This window comes from Perissodus microlepis, chromosome 19 (genome assembly GCF_051167445.1).
Source record: "Perissodus microlepis isolate ML-2025 ecotype Zambia chromosome 19, ASM5116744v1, whole genome shotgun sequence".
In the NCBI taxonomy this organism is placed as follows: Eukaryota; Metazoa; Chordata; class Actinopteri; order Cichliformes; family Cichlidae; genus Perissodus; species Perissodus microlepis.
The window spans coordinates 20,057,303-20,082,027 of NC_140479.1; the positions used below are offsets into that span (position 1 = coordinate 20,057,303).

Below are 24,725 nucleotides of genomic sequence, written 5' to 3' on the forward strand. Positions count from 1 at the left end.
ACTTTCCTTGGCTGTGCTTCTATGTTTGCAGGTGGAGAATATTGTAGCAGCAGAGTATGAGCTGGAGCACCTTTTGTTGGAGGGCCATTGTTTTGACGTCAGTTCGGGTCAGCCTCCACGTGGCCTTCAGTTCACCCTGGGAACCGAGTCTGAGCCCGTCATCATGGACACTATCGTCATGGCAAACCTGGTAATCACTTCAAAGCACGACCCTCTCTATAACACAGCTTTGATTTGTTATACTTTAATGCTTTTCTACTTGATAAATAACATATTTTTTACTTTCCTAGACATTAATATTCTCTCAGCCTGAAACTGTAAATCTCCTTTGTTCTGCTCTGCAGGGTTACTTTCAGCTCAAAGCCAACCCAGGCGCCTGGATCCTGAAGCTAAGGAAAGGGCGCTCTGATGAAATCTACAAGATTTACAGGTAATAATGTGCAGAATTGGCTATATTCTGTCACATAAATGAAATGTCAGCCACTCCTCTTTGCTCCTGGTTTTATAAATTAATCTGAAAATCTCTCTTCTAATGTTTTCATTATCATTTCTTTCTTCTGTTGCAGCCATGACGGCACAGACTCTCCGGCGGACTCGGACGACATTGTAGTCGTGCTGAACAATTTCAAGAGCAGAATCATTAAAGTCAAGGTCGGTTCACTTGCAATGCAGTGACGTCTTTCTGGCACAAAAGCACAGAAGCAATGGCAGGAATCTGCCCGTCAGCACTGTTAGCTGGATAAATCCAGGATGGAAAGTTGGTGAGCAGAATATCCAGACTGCTCAATTTCTCAGGTTTCTCATAAATTTTAACGAGAAGCAGAAACTGCAGTCTGAACTGAGCCGTTTTGAGCTGAATAAATATGTAATTTGTGCAAAGATGACTAAAGTAAAATCAGACTTTGAAGCGGTATTTGCATATGACAGATGTGCCCACGTGCCAGTGCATTTTTCAACTACAGACAAAAGCACATACACATTAAGCTTCTCTCACCTCTGTTTTTCACATTAAAAAGCCCATATTATAAGTTTTGGGCTTTAGTGGGATTTATAGTGTTTTGTTCGTGTTCGTCTTCTCAAAAATTCTGAGAAGTTGCAAAAGTATGCTTCAAAATTGTCTTCCACCATTCATCTACATCACTGTGTAACACATTTCCATAATGCCCACTAAACAGCTTGTTTGGCCCTTCCTCAAACAAAGAAGGAGCAGCTGCCTCACAGTCGACCTTTATTCCCTCACTGTGCTTACTCTAAAGGTTAGCCACAAGCAACGCATGCCAGTTTTTGTAATGTTGGCTGCCAGAGTGAACAGTTCTTCACTCCAGGTCTTCCTTATGCCCCTTGACCCCTGTGTGGTAAATACAGTCTCATCTCCTAGTCAAAAATATAGGTAAAATCCAACTATGCTGTCAGCTTTTATTCTCTCAGGTTGTCGACCTGCTGTTGTGTCTATGAGTGGAGGTTTTTGCAGGAGAGAGGTTTGGATGATGCTTTGTGTAGGTTGAATGCTAATTGGTTGACAAGTGGGCTGGGGGGGGAGGGAGCGACAGGCACTTCATATTGTAATCTAAAGACTCAACAATATTAGACGACTCCCTATGAGCAAGCACTTGGTGACAGTGGGAAGGAAAAACCCCCTTTAACAGGAAGTAACCTCTGGCAGAAGCAGGCGCTGAACCTGCCGTGACCGAGAGGGAAGATGCAGCATGAAAAGTACAGACAGTGACCATCTTGGAAACTTCATTGTTTATCACTTCAGCTCTTTGTTGTTAGCTCTTCTCTGTGGCTAATTGGTGAACCAACAACGGCACAAACAAGAGACTATACTTGTCTGTTGTCTACAATTCTATTTCCAAAATTTACGATAAAAAGATGAAAAGCTTTTGTGACTAAACTACTGTGAAAGTCTTTCATAAATATGACATCTGGCCCAGTATCCACCCCGTGTCTGCAGCTCTGCTCCCAGAATCTGAGGGTCCTGAGACTCTGTGGATTACTTTTTTGAAGGCAACATCGCCGCAGCAGCTTAGCATTAGCTTAGCTTTGATAATGTGCCCAAAGAGCAAAGCTGTGTAAGAAAGCAATCACCTGAAGCACTTTGACTTAATATTTAGAGAATTGCACTCTTGAACTCATGACAACATGTGAACATGCGATCTCGTGTGATCTTTAAAGAGTAAAAACTCAACCACTAATGTTTTGTGTAAGTTTCAGTCCTGAATCAAAACCACGTCATATGATATTTGATTCATATTTTAAACAGAATAATTGATTTTCTTCTTTTCTCCTCCCACAGTATGTTGTGACTGACTGAGTTATGATTGTGTGTTGATCAGGTCCAAAAGAAGCCAGACAAGTTCAGCGAGGAGCTGCTGAGTGATGGGACGGAGGAGAACGACACTGGTTTCTGGAATTCTCTGACCAGGTGCAGCTCAAAACGGTGATCTCATTTTTAATTTTCAGATGTTCAAAACTGTCAAATAATCGCTTTTCATTTTGTCTTTCAGAGGTTTCACGGGTGGAGGCAAGACTGAAGAGCCTAAGCAGGACAAGGAAGATACGATCAACATCTTCTCTGTGGCCTCGGGGCATCTGTACGAGAGGTTCCTCAGGTGGGTGTCAGAGATGTGACCGGGCAAAGAAAGGGGATTGGTGTGTCAGCCAAAAATCCTTGAAAGCGAACATCCCTGCTTCTTCCTTATACTTTTGATTTTAGAGTCTTTTTCTTCCCAGTTCTGTTGCCACCAGTCTTTTTACTTTACTGTCCTCCTTCTCTCTCAGAATCATGATGCTGTCAGTTCTAAAGCACACCAAAACTCCCGTCAAGTTCTGGTTCCTCAAGAACTACTTGTCTCCCACTTTTAAGGTAGGATTTTACTTTATTTTATTCAATTTTTTGCCTCTGGCGTTACTTTAAAACTCAGCTGGCATCTTGTCACTGATGTGGAAATCTTCTCCAATGGCTGCAGCTTTTTCTCTGTCCAACATCGATGTGAAGCTCAAGCAGAAACGTGCAGCAGGGATCGGATTACTCCCTGATTTTTCTTTTAAATATTCTTTCGTTTTTATGTCTAAAAATAATTTGCGTGGGAGATACTGTTGGCTTCTGAAGGTGCTGCAGTTTAGTGGATAGGATGCTGAATGTATTGCATGTTTTAACACGAGCGTAACAACCTTTGCTTGCAGGAAAACAGAGAAATGTGGGTTGTACTTAGTATTTCACTAGAAAACAAGTTATTTGTTTAAAGCACAGTACACCCACGGTACAGTACTCTGACAGAATAGGACCAAAGGAGCATTTCTCTTATGTTCTCACCATAAAAGCAGACTAAACCTTCCTAACGCTGCCGAGTGCAGCTAGTGTGAAGAAATGTAACAACCACCTCACTGACGCTGTTTTCATACATGACCTCTGGACTATTTCAAGAAAATTGGGTCAGGAAGTTGTCTGAAGTTACTCACATGTGACACACAGCAGTGAACGTTTGAGAAGCACTAACTGGACATTTTTTGTGCCCACAAGGCGTCACACCTGAAACCCATTTGTTCGCGGTGAAACCACCGGAGTGTTATTGAATATCACTCTGAAGCTGACGGCTGATCCCTTGTGGAAGTTCCAGGCTCTGGTTGTCGGGTCATGTGTCAGTCAGCGGTATCCTGCTCTCTCATTGGTTGTTGCTTCAATTGCTCGCCCGGAAGCTTAGAAAAGTTTGTCAGGTCCCGGCCATTGGGCATCGCCAGCGGTTATTTCACCCGTAGACGGTTTGAAATGTGAATTACACTTCTGTGTCCGATCTATCTAATGTGCCTTTGATGTGACTGCACCAAACATTTATACTAGTCTTCAAAGATTTAAGCCCATTCATAAACACTGAATCGAGCAGCTTGTGCTATTTCTGTAGCACGGCACAACAACAGCCTTCTTTCAATAAAAGAACCAAGCAGACGGCTGCAATAGGAAAAGAGAGATTATTTTTAAGTCAATATTGAGCCTGCTTTGAAGCAAAAACAGTAACAGCAAAGTGTAGAAAAACTATTGTCATAATAAATGTGAATTCAACAAAAAGTAATTCAGTGAAAATTAAATACATCACAAATAAGATTTAGAGTTAAAAATAAACATCAATATATATAAACAATTTAAGAATAATAAAATCTGCTAAAACTGAGTGTAATCATACTTATTTCACTTGAAAATTTCTATGAATGAGTTTCTTTCCTCAGATGACTGCATAATTTTATACAAACATGTGGCATTCACTTTACTTTTGATTTCTGCTGTCCTACAAAATCATCTGTCATGCCACATATTTCACTAATTTCTAGAAATCCTACGTAAACAACACAAAACTCAACATTTAGAGCAACTATTCAACCACAGAATGACTGAGTTTCATTTAGCTTGTTTATTTAATTTTGCATTTTCGATATTTGAGTCCATTTTCATTAAATCTGTCAGGGGTCAGTTGTCGGTCAGCTGTCAGCCTGTTTATGAATTTAAACCTTAATTATTTATGGCCCCATATTGTCAAAGAGGAAAATTATGAGGTGTGCACATGCTGACAGCTCTGTTCCTGTGTGTCACCATCTTTCAGGAGTTTATCCCCCACATGGCGAAGGAATACGGCTTCCAGTACGAGCTGGTCCAGTATAAGTGGCCCCGCTGGTTACACCAGCAGACGGAGAAGCAGAGGATCATCTGGGGCTATAAGATCCTCTTCCTGGACGTGCTGTTCCCTCTGGCCGTCGACAAGATCCTGTTCGTGGATGCTGACCAGGTTTGCTCACATGTAGCTGTGCAAACACAGTCACTCATCCTGCATCTGTCCAAATATTTGTTCTTTTACTATTCAGTAAAGGAGGAAACTGTCAGCTTCAGAGAACCTGTTAAATATAATATTCCTCATGACTGCCATGAAGTACTAAAAGGTTTGGAAGTAGTTTTATAGAAAAGTTTGGAAGTGCACACTCCGTTTTGCTCCACATGAGTTCCTAGAATCATTTTTTTTCTTTTTTTTATGTGAGATATTTTCTCTACTTTTTATTTTTACTGTTTTGTGCCAGCTAAGCTGTTCACACCTCCTCCTCTGCTTCAGATCGTGCGCACAGACCTGAAGGAGCTGCGTGACTTCGACCTGGAGGGAGCTCCGTACGGATACACTCCATTCTGCGAGAGCCGCAGGGAGATGGACGGATACCGCTTCTGGAAGTCCGGATACTGGGCGAGCCACCTCGCTGGACGCAAATACCACATCAGGTAGACGCTGATCGCTCAGCTCCAGTGAATCAAGTTTCAGCAGCATTTAACATCAACTATCTGCAAACATGCTTTCCTGCAACTTTCACGTGTTACCATCGTTTGCAGCGCGCTGTACGTCGTCGATCTGAAGAAGTTCAGGAAAATAGCTGCAGGAGATCGACTCAGAGGACAGTACCAGGGGCTCAGCCAAGACCCCAACAGCCTTTCCAACCTCGACCAGGTCTGACGCTCTCTTCACTCACTGTCTACATTTGTGTTTTTATGTACACGTGACATCAGAGCCATGTGTTTTATGTAAAACAGCCATATGTTTTTAGATTGATTGAACACTCTTCTCCAGTTTTTCAGTGAAGACTTTAGAGCAGCCTCGCGTTAGCGTGCGTCTGTTCCTTGTCGCCGCTCGTGTTTACTCGTCGTGTTCTGCTCTGCTTCTGATTTCACGACAGCGCATCGCTGGTTTTATGATTGCGGCATTGTTCAGCAGCTTTTACATTTCAGGCTCTGATGTCCTTGAGCACAGCGACAGGACAAACTGTAGTCTGTGATTGCAACTTGATTACTACGCAGCTGAAAGAAAACATAAAGACAGCCAACTGTGAAAGTACGCAGGGGAAGCAGATGCTGCTTCTAATGCTTGTTTGTACATGATGGTTCAACCTTCCTAACAATAGTTTTCCCTTCTCTGCTTTTAGTTAAGCTCTGCACTTTTTCTCACTAGTTTGTTTGTGTATATGATTTTTTTCCAGGATCTTCCAAACAACATGATCCACCAGGTGCCCATAAAGTCTCTACCTCAGGAGTGGCTGTGGTGTGAGACCTGGTGTGATAACAGCTCCAAGAAGAGCGCCAAAACAATAGATCTGGTAAAAAAAAAAAACATGCTTCTTTTTATTTAACTGTTTTCTGTACAGTTTGTCAGAGTTACAGAGGATTGATGGCAGTTTTCTAAAGATTCACATGTATCCTAACAGCCACTAGAGGGCAGGCAGGCATAAGAATGAGTTCACATTAAAAATAAGACCACCTTCTTCCACCACAGCAGATCATCTGCCTCCATCTCACCCTGTCCCTAGCATCCTCCTCGGTCACACAAACTCTCTGCCTGTCCTCCTCTACATTCATGAAGCTTTCTCTTTTCCTCCTGCCTGGCAGTTTTATATTTAATATCTTTTGCCCAGAATATTCACTATCCCTCCTCTGCACATGTCCAAACCATCTCAGCCTTGCCATGAAGGTTTTAAATAGTCATTTTATAGGTGGACATAAATCAGTTTTGATGCTGCGTCCTGTTTTTGTACCAAACCACATTATGTGACCTATGATATGAGCAGTTTTGTCGTTTTTCTCATTTTCCCAATATCAGTGCAACAACCCGATGACCAAAGAGCCCAAGCTGCAGGCTGCGGTGAGGATCGTGGCAGAGTGGACCGACTACGACCAGGAGATCAAACGCCTGCAGGCCAGAATCCAAGACAGAGCGAATCACATGGCGAAGCAGCAGGACACAGGTGCGCCTCGCTCGCAGAAACCGATATGCGCAGCTTTCCGCATTAATCACTCAGACTAACGTCTCTCTCCTCTGTCCTCTGCCAGATGCTCACACGGAGCTGTGAGGCGCTCGCTACGATGAGGCGCTGAACTGGACTCTGTTTAAAGAGTCTGCTTCAGAACGACGCTCCTCTCTTGCCTCGGGGACTGCTGACAGACTGACCGACTGGTTGAAACAATGTCCAGTTTTTTGTTCTTTTATAGGTTTCGGTGACTGTGTGGGTGCAAACTGTGAGGATGTGTTTTGTGAAGCGAATCGCGCATTTTTTTTCTCCCTGTAATTGATGTCAGTGTGTTTGCACTGATTGGGATTCTGGTTCTGGCTTTTGTAGAAGCACAAAGGGAGGAGGACTTCAGAGAATGGTATTGCTGGTTCATTTTGGTGTTTATTTGCTGTAAGTCAAACATCTGGTGCTGGGAACACTTTGCATTCGCTCATTTGAAGCTGTTTGGTTTTTCTCTGGATTGCATAAAGATACAAGTTCACGTGAAGGCTGTGATTTTAAAGAAAACAAGGAGAAGCACTGTAAACTCTCACCCACAGGTGTTTGACCTGAAAATGAACATCAAAATCAGTAGGATTGTTGTCACTGTGACTCTCAGGTACAGATGTTGCAGCATAAAGTCAGAAGCAGATCAAAGTTATACTCTAAAGGGAAGAGAAGCCTTAAAAATTTGGCTTAAAGCAAAAGTGATTTCTGTTCTTTGGTAACATCGATGGATTTGTCATCTTCATCTTGTTTCGGCTGTCAGATATTTTTGTTAAATAAACTCCGATTAATGGGTGGTCCAGTGTATTTTTGTTTACATGTGATTACTTGAACAATATTCTGCTTTAACTATTTACGTCTTAGTGACGTAACCCTGGTGAGAAAGCTAGTTAGCAGCCAGATAAGTACACTGCTGAAAAAGGAAACATTGGATCACATGATAACAGCAAGTCCGTTAAACTTCAGGGATATCATTCTGTCCTGGTAGGAAGCATGAACCACTGTGAGTCCAGATCACCTGCTCTGGTGCAAATCAAAGTGACATCAGAGGCAACAACCAGACTGCCCCCGTAGCCCTCGTGACTGCTTTTTCTCTAGTTTTGGTTTTTGCCTAGTGTCCTTGTCACATCTGGCAGCATGAGGCAGTACCTGCAGCCCATGCTTGCTGTCAAAAGAAGCTTTGCTGTGTCTCCCAGCACAGCCTCAAGAGTGTGGAGGAGCTGCTAGGAGGAACAGGAGAGTAGCCAGAGCCCTACAACATGACCTCCAGCAAGGTATTCATGTGCAGGCTGTCTGAATCAGAGTCCACGAGGGTGGTGTGAGGGCCTGACGTCCCTTTGTGGGACCTTTTCACCCCAGCAGTGCGCAGTTTAACAGAACACCAGAACTGGCCGGTCTGCCACTGGGACTCTGTTCTCCCATGTGGAGAGCAGATTCACTCTGAGCCTGAAAGAGTGTGGAGAAGCTGGGCAAATGTTTCACTGCTTCCAACATCATCCAGCATGACAGGTTTGGCAGTGGGTCAGTGGTGATCTGGGGGATTCATATCCTTCAGTCACACAGACCTCCACAGGCTGCGCTGGCGTTACCAGGGTGGCATCATCAGACTGATTATGCAGGCCAATGGCTAGACTGTAGTTCCTGGATGACAAAGTAGTGATGTCACTTCCCTGCACCAATCTGAATCCACATGAGAACTTATGAAGCATTTTTGCACAAAACCAGCCTTTCTGAAAAACACCTAGGATTATCAAATTTATCTCTTAGGTGCATTTACTATGAGACAAGTTTCCACTGTGATTATGTCACAGCTAGAAGTGTAATGAAGACAGTATGGATATTAACAGTGTACTTTTTCTGCATATAAGACTGGGAAACGACCCCTCTCACACATGTAGCATGTCGTGATGGTTCTTGTTCTCACATTATGCACAGCTGTGAGTTTCTTAAAAACAGATCTGATCCTGATGGCAACATCTGGATCTGCCACCACAATGCCTGTTTAATATTACAGATCTACTTTTTCCAGAGCAGCGATTCATACTGTGATCTTGTTGCACATCACTGCTGGTCTCTTCCTTTCCCCCATTGTTTACTGTCATCTTACCTCTACCAACCATCAGCATCTACATACTCTCTAAAGTGTAACTCTCTTGGTGCAGGGCATCCCATTTCTGCCCCCGACACACAAAACCTGTTACTGGAAGGTTTCAGACTTTTATTGTGATCCATTTGAAAAAAGGTTTTACAAAAAGGTAACATTCAATTTTTACACCAATTCTTTAAAATAAAAAAAAATTAAAAAAAAAATCACTTAAAATAAGGTTTTGATACAACAAAATTCAGTTAACTAATGGCTTCTATGAACAATGTGAAAATAAGATAATATACATGTAAATGAATGCTACAAAGATGAGGACAAACAAAGGGATTACATCAATTAAAATAAAAAATAAAAACACAAACAATGGCATGATTGTTTTGCCTTTTCACTTGAGTGACATCTGGCCAGAATTACCAACAGAGCGGTTATTGCAAAACGAATCCCACAGCGTGTGGCGTGCAACTGGAATGTGATGACACAAAAAGAAGCAAGGAGAAAAAAAAAAAAAAAAAAAAAAAAAAAAAAAAGTAGAACCGCCTTTAAAGAGGCCGATTTGACGCATCCGTTTTCTTCACATGGCAACACTGGTGTGTGCAGACTCCTCCTGCAGCCAACAAACAATAACTCAGAACGCTTTAAAACCTATGATTCCCATCATCGTGTGGCTTCAACATAGACGACACCCAGACCACCAAAGAGACGTGGAGAACTAAAGAGACGTGGAGAACTGAAACATAACGGATGTGGTGTTTCTTTAAATGTTGACAAGCACAGCGGACGGCGTGCTCATGAAAACAGATGCTGAAAGAAGTTGCTTGCATTTGTTTCCCCCTCCCCTCGTCCTTGAGGCAAAAACGCAAACTTCAAACCGGTTAATGGTGGCACTGTCATCTTAACCTGACCAGCCAGCTGCGCCCGTGCTCTGCGTCGAGCAGCGCGCGGCGTGACATCAGCACCGCTGCCCTGACTGGGCTGGAAAATAACCTGATTTGCCGTCTTACTAAAGTCTGTAACGCCAAACGCGAAGCCCCTGTGAGCAGCTGGTTACCTTTAGCACGACGACAGTGAAGGGAGGGGGTGGTACCAGACTGCTGGATTTTTTTTACTCTCAGGAAAAAAGCGAATCAGCACATTTCCAAAAAACATTTAAAAACTACTTTAAAAAAACAAAACAAAAAAACAAATCAAGGCAGCGGTGTGGACGCCGCGCCGCTTCGAACAGGGCGCTCAGATTTGTCACGACTCTCCCCGAGAGTTTCCACGGCTTCCTTTTCCCTCGGTCCGATTTCACAAACACATTTACCCCCGTTACAGTTACATCATCTGCAAAGCTTTTTCTTTAAAAACAAACAAAAAACCAACATGCACCTCCAGCATTTTATACAAGAGTATAATACAAAATAAGGCATTTCATCGTGTTGAGTATTCATGTCGTGTTTTGAGTGTTAATGTGTGTTTTCGTGTGTGTGTGTGTGTGTGTGTGTGTGAGCGTGTGTACATAGCAAACACATTTTAATGTTATTTCTTTTTGCCCGCCTATAAAAAGACTGCAAAAAACAAACATAAAGTCAAGATAACTCTTACTTAAAATATATATATTTGTCATATACATTTAGGTATATATTCATATGTAAAAAAACAAAACAAGGAAAAAAAAAGGGGGGGGGGGGGGAAGAGGGGAAGAGAAAAGCCCAAGAGGTCCCTTTTGATAGGCCAGTTCTCAAAAAGCCACCTCACCACATCAACCCCCACCCACCCCCTCATTCCATGACCTCGCTGGGCGCCACTGTGACCAGCTGCAAGGGGATCTCCTGATTGGCTACAAGGTCGTGAGCGTTGGTGGCCTGGAGGATGAGCGTTGTTCCGTCCGTGTTGATGATGGCGTCGGAGGTGGGCGGAGACGTGGAGGGGGGCACCCCGCCTTTTTTATTCTGGTGAGTCTTTATGTGCTTGGCCAGGTGGTCGCTCCGCATGAACCTCTTGGAGCACTCTGAGCACACAAACTTCTTCTCCCCTGCAGGGTCCAACAAGCACACATCAGTGGCGAGGCACATTTTTGTCTGCAGCTAACTGAACTGGAGCATTTGGAGACTTTGTCGCTTGTTTCTAGCATCAGATCCTTCACTTAGCACTTGTAAAAGCACCTGCAGTGGGGACGGCTCCCTCGAGCCTACTCAGGACCCCATTTTAAGCATTTCTTTTCCTAACCCTCTTCTTAGTGTAACTGTTAAATAGTTTTCAGCATCATATTAATTTAGAGTCATAACATTTTAGGGCCTTTACCTCACAATATAAAGCATGTTGAGATGGATCTTGATTTTGAACAAATAAAAGAAAGAAAAACATCCCTACAGCATGATGATGACGCTGCACACTGGACAATAGGGATGCCGTTAATGAGTTGCCTTACCTCACTAAGATGCTACAGAGCAACTTTATTGCAACGCGACTTGATTTGCAGCCCTTGTCGAGGTCATGTGACCTTTCCTCTCTTCCATACATCTTAAAAAATATGTGATGTTAAAACCATAAATCTCTAATCTGATTCTACACTGAACTTCCATCTCCTCAAAGGAAGTGTGGATCTCACTCATCGTGACCACTGGATTCTTGGTGGCCCACGTGAGCAAGAGCCTTCATCACCATCTACTCAGATTCACGACATCACCTGTTTGAGCAGGTGACCATATGACCCAAGACTCAATGCAAAATCTGGGATCAGATCCTTTCCCGTCTCTCTCCTCCCACTTTCCTCTCTGAAAATAGCTAAAGCGCCCCCTAATTGAATAATTAAAACTTGTCCCATGCCTGCCCCTAAGGAGCCAATCAACATCTAAACGGGAAAAGTATGAAAAAACACACTTTACTGGTGCTTCTGTCCAGGTGACCACTGAAATTAAACTTTGGTTTCCTCCATCACCGACTTAGAGAGTTTTCAAAATAAAAGCCAAAAAGGAACCCAAAGGCTTTACCAAGATAGCAAGACTGAGCAGCTACACCTCTACATTAATACTGCTGGAAGACTGTTGATGGATCTAATGATTTATTAATGACAGACGGTCACATATTGCATCATTGTGATAGAAATGTGATCGCAGTAATGAGGTCAGATTTCTAAAGAAATCAGAGCCTGACTCTAGTTGTCGTTTAACCCAAAGTATCAATTAAGGACAAGCACACATCACAAGTTTGTCATCACAGCCCCCGTCTACATCTCAGGCTTTATCACAGCAACGGCAGCCTCGTTAAAATGATTTAATAATACTTCGTGCTGAGTTGATATTATCTGCTACTTAACTGCACAGATGAACAATGATGTAATTTCAAGTGTTTATTAGCTGATTAAATTCATTTCGACTACAAATAAAATAAAACTGATATCGCTGACGATCTGCTGTGAAGTGTCGGTTTCTCACTTTTTTTTCTCCTTCGTGTTTCACACCTCTTTGCTGAACATTGCGTGATCGCAAACAAAAGCAGCAGCAGACATGAAAACATTTTGTAACAGTAACATTGTAACGGCAACGCGATCCCCACATGAGCTCCGACCATAAAACTGTTACTTTGTTGTTATTCTTTCTTTTTTTTTTTTTCAATTTCAAAACAAAAAGCGTGTCGACAGGTGCTCTCACCTGTGTGCGTCCTCCTGTGTCTCTGCAGCTCGTCGCTCCTGGTGAATCTCTTCCCACAGAACATCCAGTTGCAGACGAAGGGTCTCTCGCCGCTGTGCCAGCGCAGGTGAGCTCGGAGGTGGGATGTCTTCCCGTAAACCTTGCCGCAGCCGGCAATGTGGCAGATGTGCTGCTTCTTCTTCCCCATACCTGAACCCCTGTGGAAACGAGGGAGAGTGAAGATAAAAGGGATCAGGGAAGTGAAGTGCTTCCATTTTCCAAACTTTGCATTTACTAGTGTTTCCTTTTTTGTTCTGCTGGTCAAAGGTGAGCTCAGCACCTACACCTCCTGTTATCCGTGGCGTGTGTGTGTGTGTTTTCAGAGGCCCACCTTCCTCCGGACTCTTTGCAGTTGGGGCAGGTGCAGGCGACTCTGCGGAGTCTTTTGCCCTCCCCGCTCGGCGTCTCCATGTCCTCGTCTCCCATCTGAACACGCAGGTTGTTCAGGTCGCTGGGGTTCAGCGTGGAATCCCCGCTCAGCTGCCACTCCTCAGAGTCTGGCTCTTCCTTTATCTGGATACCTGAGCAGAGGAAAACAGAATGAAAGAGGGAGATTTAAGAAACTGTAAGGGATTAACTAAATGAATGAAATGAGGAGTGATATATGCGTGGCTGTACCGGCTGGACTGTTTGCATCCTCTCCCTGTGAGTACTGGACCCCAGTTTGTGTTACAGAGTTAACTGTGACTGTTTGGAGGTTGGGCAGGCTGACCTGGCCTGTCTGGCCCAGGGGAAGGGTCTGGACTGGGGCTAAAGTCAACTGTTGGGCCTGGCCCTGACCCTGGGGCAGCTGAAGTCCTTGGAGTGACTGGACACCCTGAACCTAAGACAGAAAACAGATGTTTTTAGGAATCTTATGGCAAAGCAAGCTCACCTGAAAGAGCAAAACAGCCCCTTGAACTTACCTGGAAGGTCTGCCACTGGATCTGTCCAGTAGCAGTGACAGTTTGCGCCTGGATGAGAAAGGTCCCAGGGTTGACCAGCTGCACGCTCTGTAGAGTCTGACCTGCTCCTGCAGTCAGGTCCTGACCCTGAGCCACATGGGCTACCTGGGCCTGACTGTCCCCAGACAGCTGCAAAATGGGCTGTGAGATAGTGGTGGCATTGGAGGATGACACCTGCAGGAATAAATTACACTTTTAAACAAGGGCCAAAAAAGTAGAATTCATATGTTTCCCTTTTTTTTTTTTTTTTTTTATGCAGTACTTTCTGCAGTGGAGAAACTGCACATTACGGCTTTATGTAAAGGCCCAAATAACACAAGTGCATGAAAAAATTAACCAAACCTATTATCAGCAGTGCACTTTTAGGCCCTTTTGCTTTGTATCATGTGCAGATGCCTTCTTGTCAATCACATCTACTAGAAATAATCCCCCCAAAATTGTAAAAAGACAGATGTGAGATGCACTGCAGCGCTCTGATCTAAAGTAGAACTGATGAAAGTACACAAAGCTACATTTTTATGGCCTGACAAACCAAAGAACTGCATTTTTCGAGTGAAAAGAAAGTGGATATCAGCAACAGACTGAGAGGAACCATCAGCAGGAAGAACAGGGAAAGCGTGATCAGCATGTGTCCGTGTGCAGTGATTTAAAAAACAATTTCCAAATATGAGTTGAGGCCACAATATTTTTGTGAATGCATTTGTGTTGCAGTTGGATGTTGATTATTCAGACAGCTGTGAGTAACAGTTTCATAAGTGCTTTAGTTGACTGCTAGCATGACACGCTGTGCTGAAATAATAGAGACATTGTGCAATCAAATGACTTTAGCCAGCTAAATCATTTTTAACATGATTTCAGCCCTCAGTCGAGCCCAGGTTCTTGGTGTGTTTCCATAGGAACCACCAGGTGGTCTTGGCCAAAATATGTTCTGTGATACACATCAGTCACAGTAAAAACTTCAACAAACATAAAGAGGAATTTGTAAACTTTAAATGCACACCTTAAAGCAGTGCCTTATAGACATTATTGGCCTTGGGGTGATTAGAAGAATCTGTTTAACCCCTCATTACTTGGGCTGGGTGTCATTTTTCACATTCTGTTGCCAGTGACGACAAAGTTATTAAATTGTGTTTACTTTACAGGTTATTATTATTACTATTATTATGGATTTTCTTTAGTATCTTTTTAATTAACAAATGTTTTCTAAGTGTTGTGGGGTTGTTGTGCAAAACCTTCCCATTAAACTGGCAACAGTATGACTAAAGCTGGGAATCTGCCAACTCTTGCAAAAAATAAGATATTGGATGCCAGTCTTCAGGAATGACGATATTCCAGGGCCTACTTGTCCCCACTTATGGCTTTAGTGCAGACCAAAAACCTTTCCTTTTGAGATTGCTTAATTTTATTAAATTGCTCACTTATAATTTAAATTGTAATCAAATGTCTCCAGAGACCATTGGGCATGACACACATTCACATGACATGCTGCTAAAGCCACACACGCTGACCTGGATTTGCTGCAGGTGGTTGTGGGAGTTGTAGTTCTCCGAGGACGACAGATCAGACACGCCTGCGGACACGGCAGTCGCCTGGGTGAGAACTCCTGTGCCGTCGATGGTCTCAGGAAGCTGGGCGGAGTTGGAAGAGGAAGTGGTTGTGGTCGTTGGCACGTAGAGCTCTTGGTTGGCGCTCGGGTTACTCACTGTGACCAGCGACTGTTTAGCTCCGGTGTCCTGGTTCTGGGTCTCGAGAGCCTGGCTGCTCATTATCAACTGGCCTTCAGGTGTGACTCCTGTTGCGATGGGGACCGTCTGAGCTCCGGTCAGCCCCAGCGACTCCAGATCCACACTGTTTATAGGGACGAATGTTATGTTGCCAGGAAGCCCTACAGGCATGGTGCCCGTATACGCCGAACCTCCAGCTAATGAAACGCCTTGGATCGACTGAACCTGCCCCGCCTGTGTCAAGAGATCTGTGGTTGCCGTCGTGGCACAGCTGATTCCAATGCTGCCCTGGCTGCTATCTTGGAGTAGCTGAATCTGCCCCGTACCGTCATCCAAACCCTGCGTGGGGAATCCTGCAATTGTCCCATCTGCATTTTGGATTTGAGGGATGACCTGAAAGACAGAGCGGGGGGGAGACAGCTTTGAGCATGCTGATCACCTATGCAGGAGTGCTCTGATCTATATGTTTTTCTTTGTTCATCTTTTTTTTACCTGATACTGAATGCCCGACACTCCATTTGCTGCAGCCTCACTCCCGGTTGCTGTAACATATATGGGCTGGCTGGGAATACTCCCAATAGGGAGCACGTACTGCCCGTTGGACGTGATAATCCCCGAGTTTGGAATGTGAACGACTCCCTGGTCTTCCTTCCCAGCCGATACGGGAGTCAACACCTCCCATCGATCTGAGCCCGTCAGCTGAATGGCTGACATATCTGTCGTCTGTGAGCACAATCAAAAGTCACATCAACAGGGACAGATCACACTTCCAACAGGGAGACAGTGACTCCTCTCAGCTTCAGATTAGATCACAGTCTGGCTATTGTCTACCAATCAGGTTTGGATTCAGAAACTGTGCAGATGCATAAAAGGAACAAGTGGAGCACGGGCAGGAGTAGATCATGCAGCATTTAAAGTCACAAGAAAGATGTGAGCACTACCAGCACACATACACATATACAGAGTGAAGATAGCAAGCTCAGAGCAGGGTGTGGGGGATGGGTGGCCATTACAACACTACTGCAAGCTACTGTTTTGATTATGGACGCTATCCGTGCTACATTATCCCACCCCTGCATCCTTCGAGCCCAAGGTACACCGGCTATCTTCCAGCGAGCCGACCCAAGTGACTGACTTCAGTGTCCTACCCACTATGGGCGGGTTTTACAGGGGTAAAGTGGGTGGCCGTTATTGAGGGGAACACAGGAAGTGTACGGCTTTCTCCCCATGCCATCAAAATGTTAAAACCTGTGAACTTCATGCTCCCAAAACAAAACACAACCGAGAAATCGAAAGCGAGCGAGAAAGACGAGCTAGAAAATGTCGGATACCTGTGTTTCCGCGGCGCCGCCGGGTTGCAGAAACTCGCTTTGACTGCTGTCCACGTCCGCGGACGCCATTTCTCCTTGTTTCAGAGGCTGCTCTGGCGCTAGCAGGGAGAGAGGGGGAAACTCAGCAAAACTCTGTAATCTTCAACTCCTGCCTGCCAGAAAAGCCCGCAAAGCATCCCCACTCTCCGGTCCTAAAAGGAGCCGACTGCGAAATTCTACTTTGCAGCGGAGGTTCTGAAGAAATTTGGGGGGCCGAGCTCGACTGTTTACTTTGTCAACTCCGTGGCTAGCCAGCTAGCTCAGTCAGCTAACCATATCGAGCTCGTTAGCAGCAGAGCTAAAGATAAAAAGACGTAGCTCGCTCGGCTCCAGCTCTCACAAACTCACCGATTAGCTGCACGCTTCGATGTGCTGAACGTTTACGTACCAGTCATAGCGTGAGTGGTAGTAACCCGGGGGATTATCGGATCAACTAAACTCCGAACATGATTATTTTATCAAAGGCGGGCCAGTGTTGATCGGCGAATTCGGGTCGATTTTTTTTCTATTTTGATTGACGGTGCGGGAAACACAAAAAGGTGGGACTAACAAGCTTGACCGTCGAATTTGCATCACATTACAGGACGTTCCGCCCTTCTTCTTTACGTCGATTGGCTGAGCGGAGGTTGTGGTGGAACGTCATTGGTTAAAATCGAGCGCCAGTCATTTTTTTGTAGGACGAGTGTTTCCTGTTTGTTGAAGGAGACAAGAGAAGGAATGCAGTTGTTGAAATTTAAACAGGGCTTAGTTTGAATACGGAGACGCTCCAGTACAGTCTTTGACGTAAAATACAGTTATTTATTTATTTATTTTGTATTGCTTTATCTCTTTTGATTTGCTTTCGCTTTAAATCCGTAGTCGTTTGCGATACGAGGGGATTTTTTTTTAAAAAAAGTCCAAACTATGTTCACTGCAAACGTCATTTAACCTCCATAATTACAACCAGGCAGCTTCACGTGTTATTACAGCTTCACACTGAGCGCTAGCTCGTTGTAATAGTTAATTCCACATCCCAAATGCCACATAATTAAAGAAAGCAGTGCTATCAAACATCGGGAGCTCTTTATTTCACTTAATTCGGGATTAAAACGTCCAGATGTTTCAACCGCTGCAGATCTGTTTGTCTTTTGAGTTTATAAACCCATACAAACATGTTAAAATAAACGTTTAAAAATTAAATTCGTTCTGGCTAAATTTCATGTGTGGGTCCACGATGAAAGCTTATCCATATATGAAAATAGGTTAAAAACATTTTTATAACCACCAACTTTGAATTAAGCTGCCACATGACTGTATCACTTAGTGCATGAAGCCCAGTGAAGTATTAAGATCGACCTCCAGAGTGTATGAAAAGTACAGCAAAGCAGTCTTTCGTGACCGTGTAAAAGTATACAACTGCTCTGGTAGCGTCCTTAGACACGTTGTTACTAGCAGCCTGTAACAAAAACACATTTGTTCCAGTTTCTTTAGCTGAACCTTCAAAACTGCCAAAGATTACATAGTTTTGACAGGAGTCAAAAATATTTTTTACACCAAGGTGATTCCCGAAGAGGTATTAGCTGAAAACTTGGCACATGGTGGGCAGATTTTGAGGAAACTGGACAAGTGAAGGACAAAAAAAGAAGTGTCAAAGAACAGAGAGATAAGCCATTGTTCAATGAAGCTTCATCAGAAATGGTCTCAGTGGAAGGTTGACTATGAAGAAACCACTGTGTAGGAGGAGAAATGGTGAGAAAAGGTTGAGGTATACCAAATTACACAAAGACTGGAAATAAAATCAGTGGCAGCAGGTCTTATGGAGCGATGAATTCGTATTTGACATTTTTGGTAATATGTTTTTGTTTTTCAATATGTACAAAGGTAAGGAGAGAGGTACAGCAGTGTCTACAGCCATGTGTAAAACAGATGGAGTCACAGTTTGGGTCTCCATTTCAGCCAATGGTGTTGGAGATCTTGTGAAAATTGCTGGAATTATAAATGCAGAAAATCCCAGGAAGATTTTGATCCTCCATGCAATACCAACTAAAAAGTGCCTGAAGTGCCTTCATTTTTTTTTAGCAAACACACTGCCAATGTAGTAAAAGCAAATCTGGATAGAAAAACACAGAGGAACACCATCAGTCATCGATCGACCTCCTCAAGGCCTGGACCTGATTTTGATGTGGAATGGACCCAAACATCCAAAGAGCTTTTTTTCCTTATATATACTGCATTGCCACAAACAACTGTACATGTTTCACAAATAATTTCAATAGATGCTGCAACTTTTTCCTATCAAAATATAAAGAGATGAGAGTAGCTTGGGACGACGATCTGTTTTGCCTGGAATGAAAGAAAATAAACATACAAAACCATAACAGGTTTATCTCCTTTTATTGACACATGCATATTGATGAGGGTGATACTTATTGTACACTGGTTTCCATAGGTCAGAAAGATTTCTATTTTAGTCCACAGTGTGGCAGCATGTTTATGAAAATGAGCATAGTTTGTGGGCAGTGAGAGAGGTGAAACATGATGCGATTTAAAGCTGTACAGTCCAAATGATCCACAATGGTGCATTTTCTCGTTATGCGGGGCGGACTCCTTTACGTCAGGAGTGTAAATCAATAAAAGCAGCTTTCTCTTCAGGAATCTGATGAGGCACTGCCACCAAGGTCTCCGTTCCTCTTTCTAAAATAATATCCCTCATGTTATCAGCACAATACAGTTCAGCCCCACCCTCAATGAAACACCGACCGATGGCTTTTGTTCTCCCAAGAAGAAATGATGATTGATTTTTGGACACAATATATTTTAGCACCTTTTTAATTTAATAGAACTGTGCTGCTCTTTTTAAATTTTAAGGGATGACATCTAAAACTAATTCACCTGCAGCACGTTGTTGCTTTATGCAATTATGAGTATTTTTTATGATAGAACGGCCACGCCTGCCCTTACTAATGCACCAAACAACAGGCTCATTAGAATGTGAAAGCTTACAGATTAATCAGCTGTAGCCATGACTGCAATTCATGAAGAGAGAAAAGATGAGCTGCTCGGAGCAATAAAACACTTAAGTCTTAAAAAAATCCAAAACAGAAACCTGTCTCAAAAGAAGTCTGAGCTTTTCTTTAAATTAAATTATCAAAAAAACAGTCTTTTATGTGTTAAAAACACATGAACAACTAAAGCATTGTTACCAAAAACTGATTCGAACAGCTGAAGCCATCAGAATCAAAAAAGAAGTATGAAAACCAGCAGACAGTGTGCTCTGTGGGACTAAACTGTATTCTGAGTTTTGATTCCCCCAACCCAGTGACTCTGTGGTCTTATTTCTTTTTGGGTGCGTTGGGTGTGTTGAATTTGAAAAAGATAATGTCCCCGTCCTCCACAATGTAGTTCCTGCCCTGTTGCCTGTACTTCCCAGCAGCCTGAGAGAGAAAGAAACAAGGGGAAAAAAATTATAGTTGATATATTCCAGAATAATAACAGTTATTGATGGAAATTCAGCACATGCAGCAACTCAGGAATAATTGGGCTGGGGAAAAACAAACAAACAAAAACACCCAAAACAAAACAAAAGCTCACACCTTGGCTGCAGTTTCACTGCCCTCTTCTTTGAAGTCTGTGAACTTCATCACCTCGGCCATGATGAAGCCTTTCTCAAAGTCAGTATGGATCTTTCCAGCAGCCTGAGGAGCTTTTGTACCTTTCTGTGGGACCAAAGCACAACAGGACATGTTATAAATAAAATATGTATTTATTAAATGCATCACATTTAAGAAATTCTGCAAAAGTAACAATCATCACAAAATGATGACAACTGTCAAAAATTTACTTCAGGGCTCTGTTTTGAACAAAGAAACAATAAAATTTCTATCAGTATTCAAATATAGAACTGTTGAAGACACCAAATGGCAAAAGCCAAAGTAATATAATATCACATATATTTAAAAATCTATATGTCAGATGTTTCCATCACTCAGTTTTACAAGTCAGATCTTCACTGACTACTTAAATATAATAACTGAAAACAAAAGCGAAGCTGGTTGTCAGAAAAAAAATAACAAAAATGACGCAAAATGTTGGAATTGTAATACAAGCCAAAATTCTAATCACAAATTAGGAAAAAAAACATTGGAAAATTAAGCTTTCCAAAATGTTCTTTGAATAAATTATGTTTTTCATTTTTAAAACTCAGTGAAGATCTCTAAAATTCAAAACTATCAGAGTGGTTTATCTTCAATCACAAGAGTTGATTATGTATTTTTAAAAAGGTTACACACACACACACACACACACACACACACACGTCAAAACACTCACCCTGATGGTCCACGCTCGCACCTCATCTGGTCCTGCTGTGAAGAAGTATTCCAGCTGCAGCGCTGCATAGCCGGTCTTTATTATTTTGGTCAAAACACTAGAAACGCACAAACAAAACAAAACAAAACAAAAAATGGTTTGCAAATTCAATTTTTGCACAGGGTACGAACGTTTCAAAGCACATTAGTAAATAAGGACCAGTGCAAACTTTAATTAATTAGTCAGTACTCAGTATTAAGTTGCCTGCAGCCACTTAATATCATTACAGCAGAAAGGTGCAACTACAAAGAGTGATTAAAGGGTTAGTGAGCCATGAACTTAAAATCAAAGTTTTTAGTGTTGTTCAGTTTAAAGTCACCTCAAAGTGCCATGTCTTCCCCAATTATTCCTCTGATTGCAATACAGAGTTTGCCTAAATAAAACTGTTTTATGCATGCAACCTGTTGAGCCGTTCCTTACTACTACCCATGAATAAACCCTGCTGTGAAAGTTACAGCAGCACAAATTGTGCATTGCATTCTCACTGACATGTGCATGTATTCAGGGAGCAATGCATTTAAAGGCATCTACACATTTCTTCTGCCCTGCTGGAATTGCACCTACAATAACAGAGACTGCTTGCTTCACAGTACACCCATAAAGAAAGTACCCTTCAAGTTTAGCATGATATTAACAACTTAAAGACTAATGACCAAATACCTCTGTGTCTTCTGTTCCTCGCAGTATTTATTCCTCTCCTCCTCCTCCATGTCCTGCAATTTAAACTCCAAAGCTCCACTTAAAGGAATGACCATAGCGCCAGGATCATGAGCATCTACCCACTCCTTGATTTTTGCCAACCTGATGAACAACAGGCCGCAGGATGAGTTATTTCAAATGGCAAAGAAATGCGATGACGGTAAGATGTGCGACAGGTAGACACGCAGGGTGAAAGCAAACATACCACTTGTTCTTTTTCCTGATGTAATCTTTCTCTGAAAGATTAACCAGATAGATCATGGGCTTGGAAGTCAGAAACAGGTACTTGTTCAGAACTTCAATCTGTGAAGAGTTAGAGATGAAGTTCTTTATGAAAAAGCCGTTTCAAATAGGGTCTAAGGGAGAAAAACAGTTTACAGTGGAACACATCAGTACCTCTTTGTCATTCCAGTCATGGTAAAATCTGATGTGCTTCTTCTCTTCTACCACCCAGTTTTTTATTTTCAGCATGATATCCTGAAGCAAGAAGAAGCATGTGAAGCAGCATATACAGACCGATTTAATTCAGAATCAACAAAAGACAAAAAGTAAACGCTTCTACAAAAAAAAACTTCACTTACATATTCAGGTTTTAGTTTTTTGTCACTTCCTCTGACAGCAGTCTTCTCCAGTTTGTCGATAATTGGACCGATCATTTCTTCGTCTTTTAGCCGCAACTCCTCGTGGATTATCTCGATGTCCCTCACCGGGTCAACGTTGCCCTCCACGTGGATGATATCCTCATCATCAAACGCACCTTAACACAAACAAGCGTCAGCAGACTGTCGATGCAACGACATAGCTTGAAGAAAAAAATGCAAATACTTTCACTGGAGAAGTACAGCAACAGCAAGACTTAATAAATTGTTAATCAATTTAAAACATATTTTAAATTTTCAATTCTGCTAATTTATTTCTAAGCAAATTGATGTCCCCTTTCACTTTTTTGAAAAGTGAAACTAACAAATAAGCCAAGAGCCAATTATTTTGCCTTTTTATTTAATTTGCCTTCATTATTTATTGACTAATTGGTGAAAGGGAAACAAACAAAATTAATTGTTCTTTAGTCTCTCAAGATCTGCCTAACATTACCTTCGAATGACCACAAATTTCATTATACCAATTTATGAAACAGAATCATTGAGATATGGACACAAATGCAAAATCAGACAATGCTGGATAACACCTCTGGTCTTGGATATTAAAAAACAAAAAAAAACAAACAAACACAAACTGCTCAGATTTAATACACAGATTTCACTTCTAATGTATAATATTAGTCACCCTGATAAAGATTCCTTCTTCTTTTTTTAATTTTAACTTAAATGTCCCCATCATAACCATTCATCCATCTTTATTCTCAACTGCTTATCCAGTTAAGGGTTCAGAATCAGAACACACCTTTATACTGTAGATGGAAACAGTTTGGAACTAGGCTTCAATTCCCAGTCCTAGTCAAAGCCAAAAGTACACTGAGAAAAGTTCTTAAGATGGACCTATTACCCCATAAGACCTTTATTTCCAGCATGCCCTGACACCTGTGCTCTCTCAGCTGTTACTACACAGCAGCTGCAGTAGTTTGTGCAGCAACTGTAACTCACGAGTCATATGGAAGATCCCATCACAAGCACTGATGTTAGAGAGGAAGGCGTTTCCGAGTCCCTGTCCAGAATGAGCTCCCTTCACCAGACCAGCAATGTCCACAACATTCAGGAAAGCGGGAACCTTACTGAAGTGACAAGGAAGATCATCAGATGATGCAGATGTCCTTACATCTCCTAACCAGCTGTTGCAATACACACCTGGCAGGTTTGTGGTACTGGCAGAGGAAATCAAATCGCTCATCAGGAACGGGTACCCTGCTCTCATTTGGGTCAATTGTGCAGAAGGGGAAGTTTTCCGCAGCAGCTTGGCTTTTAGTCAGCACATTGAAAAATGTGGATTTCCTGCAACAGCATTAAGAGAGAATGGTGACGCTTAACACTTTTTTCCCACTCATTCAGCTAGAAAAAAATACTATAAAATTTACATACCCAACATTAGGTAATCCCACTATTCCTATTTTTAGGGATGTTCCAAATCGTCCAATCAATGGAGGTTGCTTCGGAGCTTCTGTCTTCTTTGGAGGCATCTACGAGATTTAAAACAAGCTGGTCAGATTAAGACACTCGTGTTGGGATACTAAAAAAAAGCAGAGTTTTTTTTAACCAACTCCTCGGCTCTGCTGCATGTCAGCTGGCTCCACTAAAAACGTGTAGGGTCATATGCTCATTCAAACACAGCATGCTAACGCTAGCTAGTAGCTAACTGGAACCACTCCTAGCTAGCAGATGGGAAAATTTAAACCAGAATACATAGTCCTGTTTGTACCGTCCGAACTTTACAAAGACACCAACATTTATTTGGCTAAGAAAACGTCTCTTCTGCTACCTTAATGGCTGTTCTCAACCTGCAGGCTACGTGCTGTCCACTCCTGATGCGTGTTCACACCGACCGCTCTACTGGAAAGACAAGCTGGGGAGCAAAGCGGAAGTGTTTTGACGTAAGGGCTCTCTGATTGGTCGGGCGAAGAGCTGGAAATGTCACGACATAACTCAACTTGGACATATATTTTTTTATTTTGCCTCAAATTATTTAATTTAAATGCACTTTTCTGCCTTTCTTTTGTTATACGATACGTGAGTCGTCTCGTGAGTATTTAAAATTACTCCGCGGTCTGTTTCACCGTGACGTGTGCGTAATGCGTTCAAGAACACGAAGTCAGTATTGTCAGTATGGCCAGAACCCATAAAAGACTTTACTTCTGAACTAGCTTCGATAGAACTGGATATCTGAGGTAATTTCTTATTAAAATACGCTGGACAACAACAGAAAGGGGTCTACTTTTTCAAAATACAATGTCCTCACAAATTAAGTGAATGTAGGGAGCAGGTAGAAGAGAAGCCTGGAGAGGTTGAAGTATGCACTGGAGAGAAGAGGAATGAAAGACAGCAGAAGCAAGAAATGCTGGAGAGATGTCTCTCAGATATCCTAAGAATGCTTTGGTGTCCCAGTGGCTGGAGAGAGAG

The 24,725-nt window shown here is 42.5% G+C and overlaps 3 protein-coding genes across 6 annotated transcripts in view; 1 reads left to right on the forward strand and 2 right to left on the reverse strand.

Moving 5' to 3' along the window:
* uggt1 (UDP-glucose glycoprotein glucosyltransferase 1) overlaps nt 1–7,605 on the forward strand; it is a 30,448-nt gene extending 22,843 nt beyond the window's left edge. For both annotated transcript variants that reach the window (XM_084914112.1, XM_084914113.1), the window contains 12 exons: nt 32–190; nt 345–430; nt 567–651; nt 2,337–2,425; nt 2,508–2,612; nt 2,782–2,866; nt 4,596–4,778; nt 5,097–5,257; nt 5,366–5,480; nt 6,007–6,123; nt 6,624–6,768; nt 6,854–7,605. In XM_084914112.1, the coding sequence (XP_084770238.1) occupies nt 32–190; nt 345–430; nt 567–651; nt 2,337–2,425; nt 2,508–2,612; nt 2,782–2,866; nt 4,596–4,778; nt 5,097–5,257; nt 5,366–5,480; nt 6,007–6,123; nt 6,624–6,768; nt 6,854–6,873 (1,350 nt within the window). In that variant the 3' untranslated portion in view covers nt 6,874–7,605. The remainder of the gene's footprint in view (nt 1–31; nt 191–344; nt 431–566; nt 652–2,336; nt 2,426–2,507; nt 2,613–2,781; nt 2,867–4,595; nt 4,779–5,096; nt 5,258–5,365; nt 5,481–6,006; nt 6,124–6,623; nt 6,769–6,853) is intronic.
* A 1,397-nt stretch (nt 7,606–9,002) lies between these two features.
* LOC146365896 (transcription factor Sp3-like) lies at nt 9,003–17,304 on the reverse strand. 3 transcript variants are annotated; one of them, XM_084914114.1, is made up of 9 exons: nt 17,000–17,304; nt 16,573–16,670; nt 15,734–15,964; nt 15,026–15,634; nt 13,479–13,691; nt 13,192–13,396; nt 12,905–13,094; nt 12,535–12,731; nt 9,003–10,916 (listed from the first exon to the last, which is right to left on the reverse strand). In XM_084914114.1, exons 1-9 carry the CDS (start codon nt 17,004–17,006, stop codon nt 10,663–10,665), a joined length of 2,004 nt encoding a protein of 667 aa, XP_084770240.1. In that variant the 5' UTR covers nt 17,007–17,304; the 3' UTR covers nt 9,003–10,662. The 3 variants fall into 3 exon arrangements, with proteins under 3 accessions (XP_084770240.1, XP_084770241.1, XP_084770242.1); XM_084914115.1 differs by having other exon boundaries at nt 16,960–17,304; XM_084914116.1 differs by lacking the exon at nt 16,573–16,670.
* Nucleotides 17,305–18,965: 1,661 nt separating this feature from the next.
* On the reverse strand, nt 18,966–24,222 carry LOC146365897 (obg-like ATPase 1). Its single transcript, XM_084914117.1, has 11 exons — nt 24,088–24,222; nt 23,691–23,788; nt 23,460–23,603; nt 23,259–23,386; nt 22,239–22,414; nt 22,054–22,134; nt 21,863–21,960; nt 21,619–21,759; nt 20,920–21,016; nt 20,184–20,306; nt 18,966–20,024 (listed from the first exon to the last, which is right to left on the reverse strand). Exons 2-11 carry the CDS (start codon nt 23,786–23,788, stop codon nt 19,923–19,925), a joined length of 1,188 nt encoding a protein of 395 aa, XP_084770243.1. The 5' UTR covers nt 24,088–24,222; the 3' UTR covers nt 18,966–19,922.
* Between the last annotated feature and the right edge of the window lie 503 nt (nt 24,223–24,725).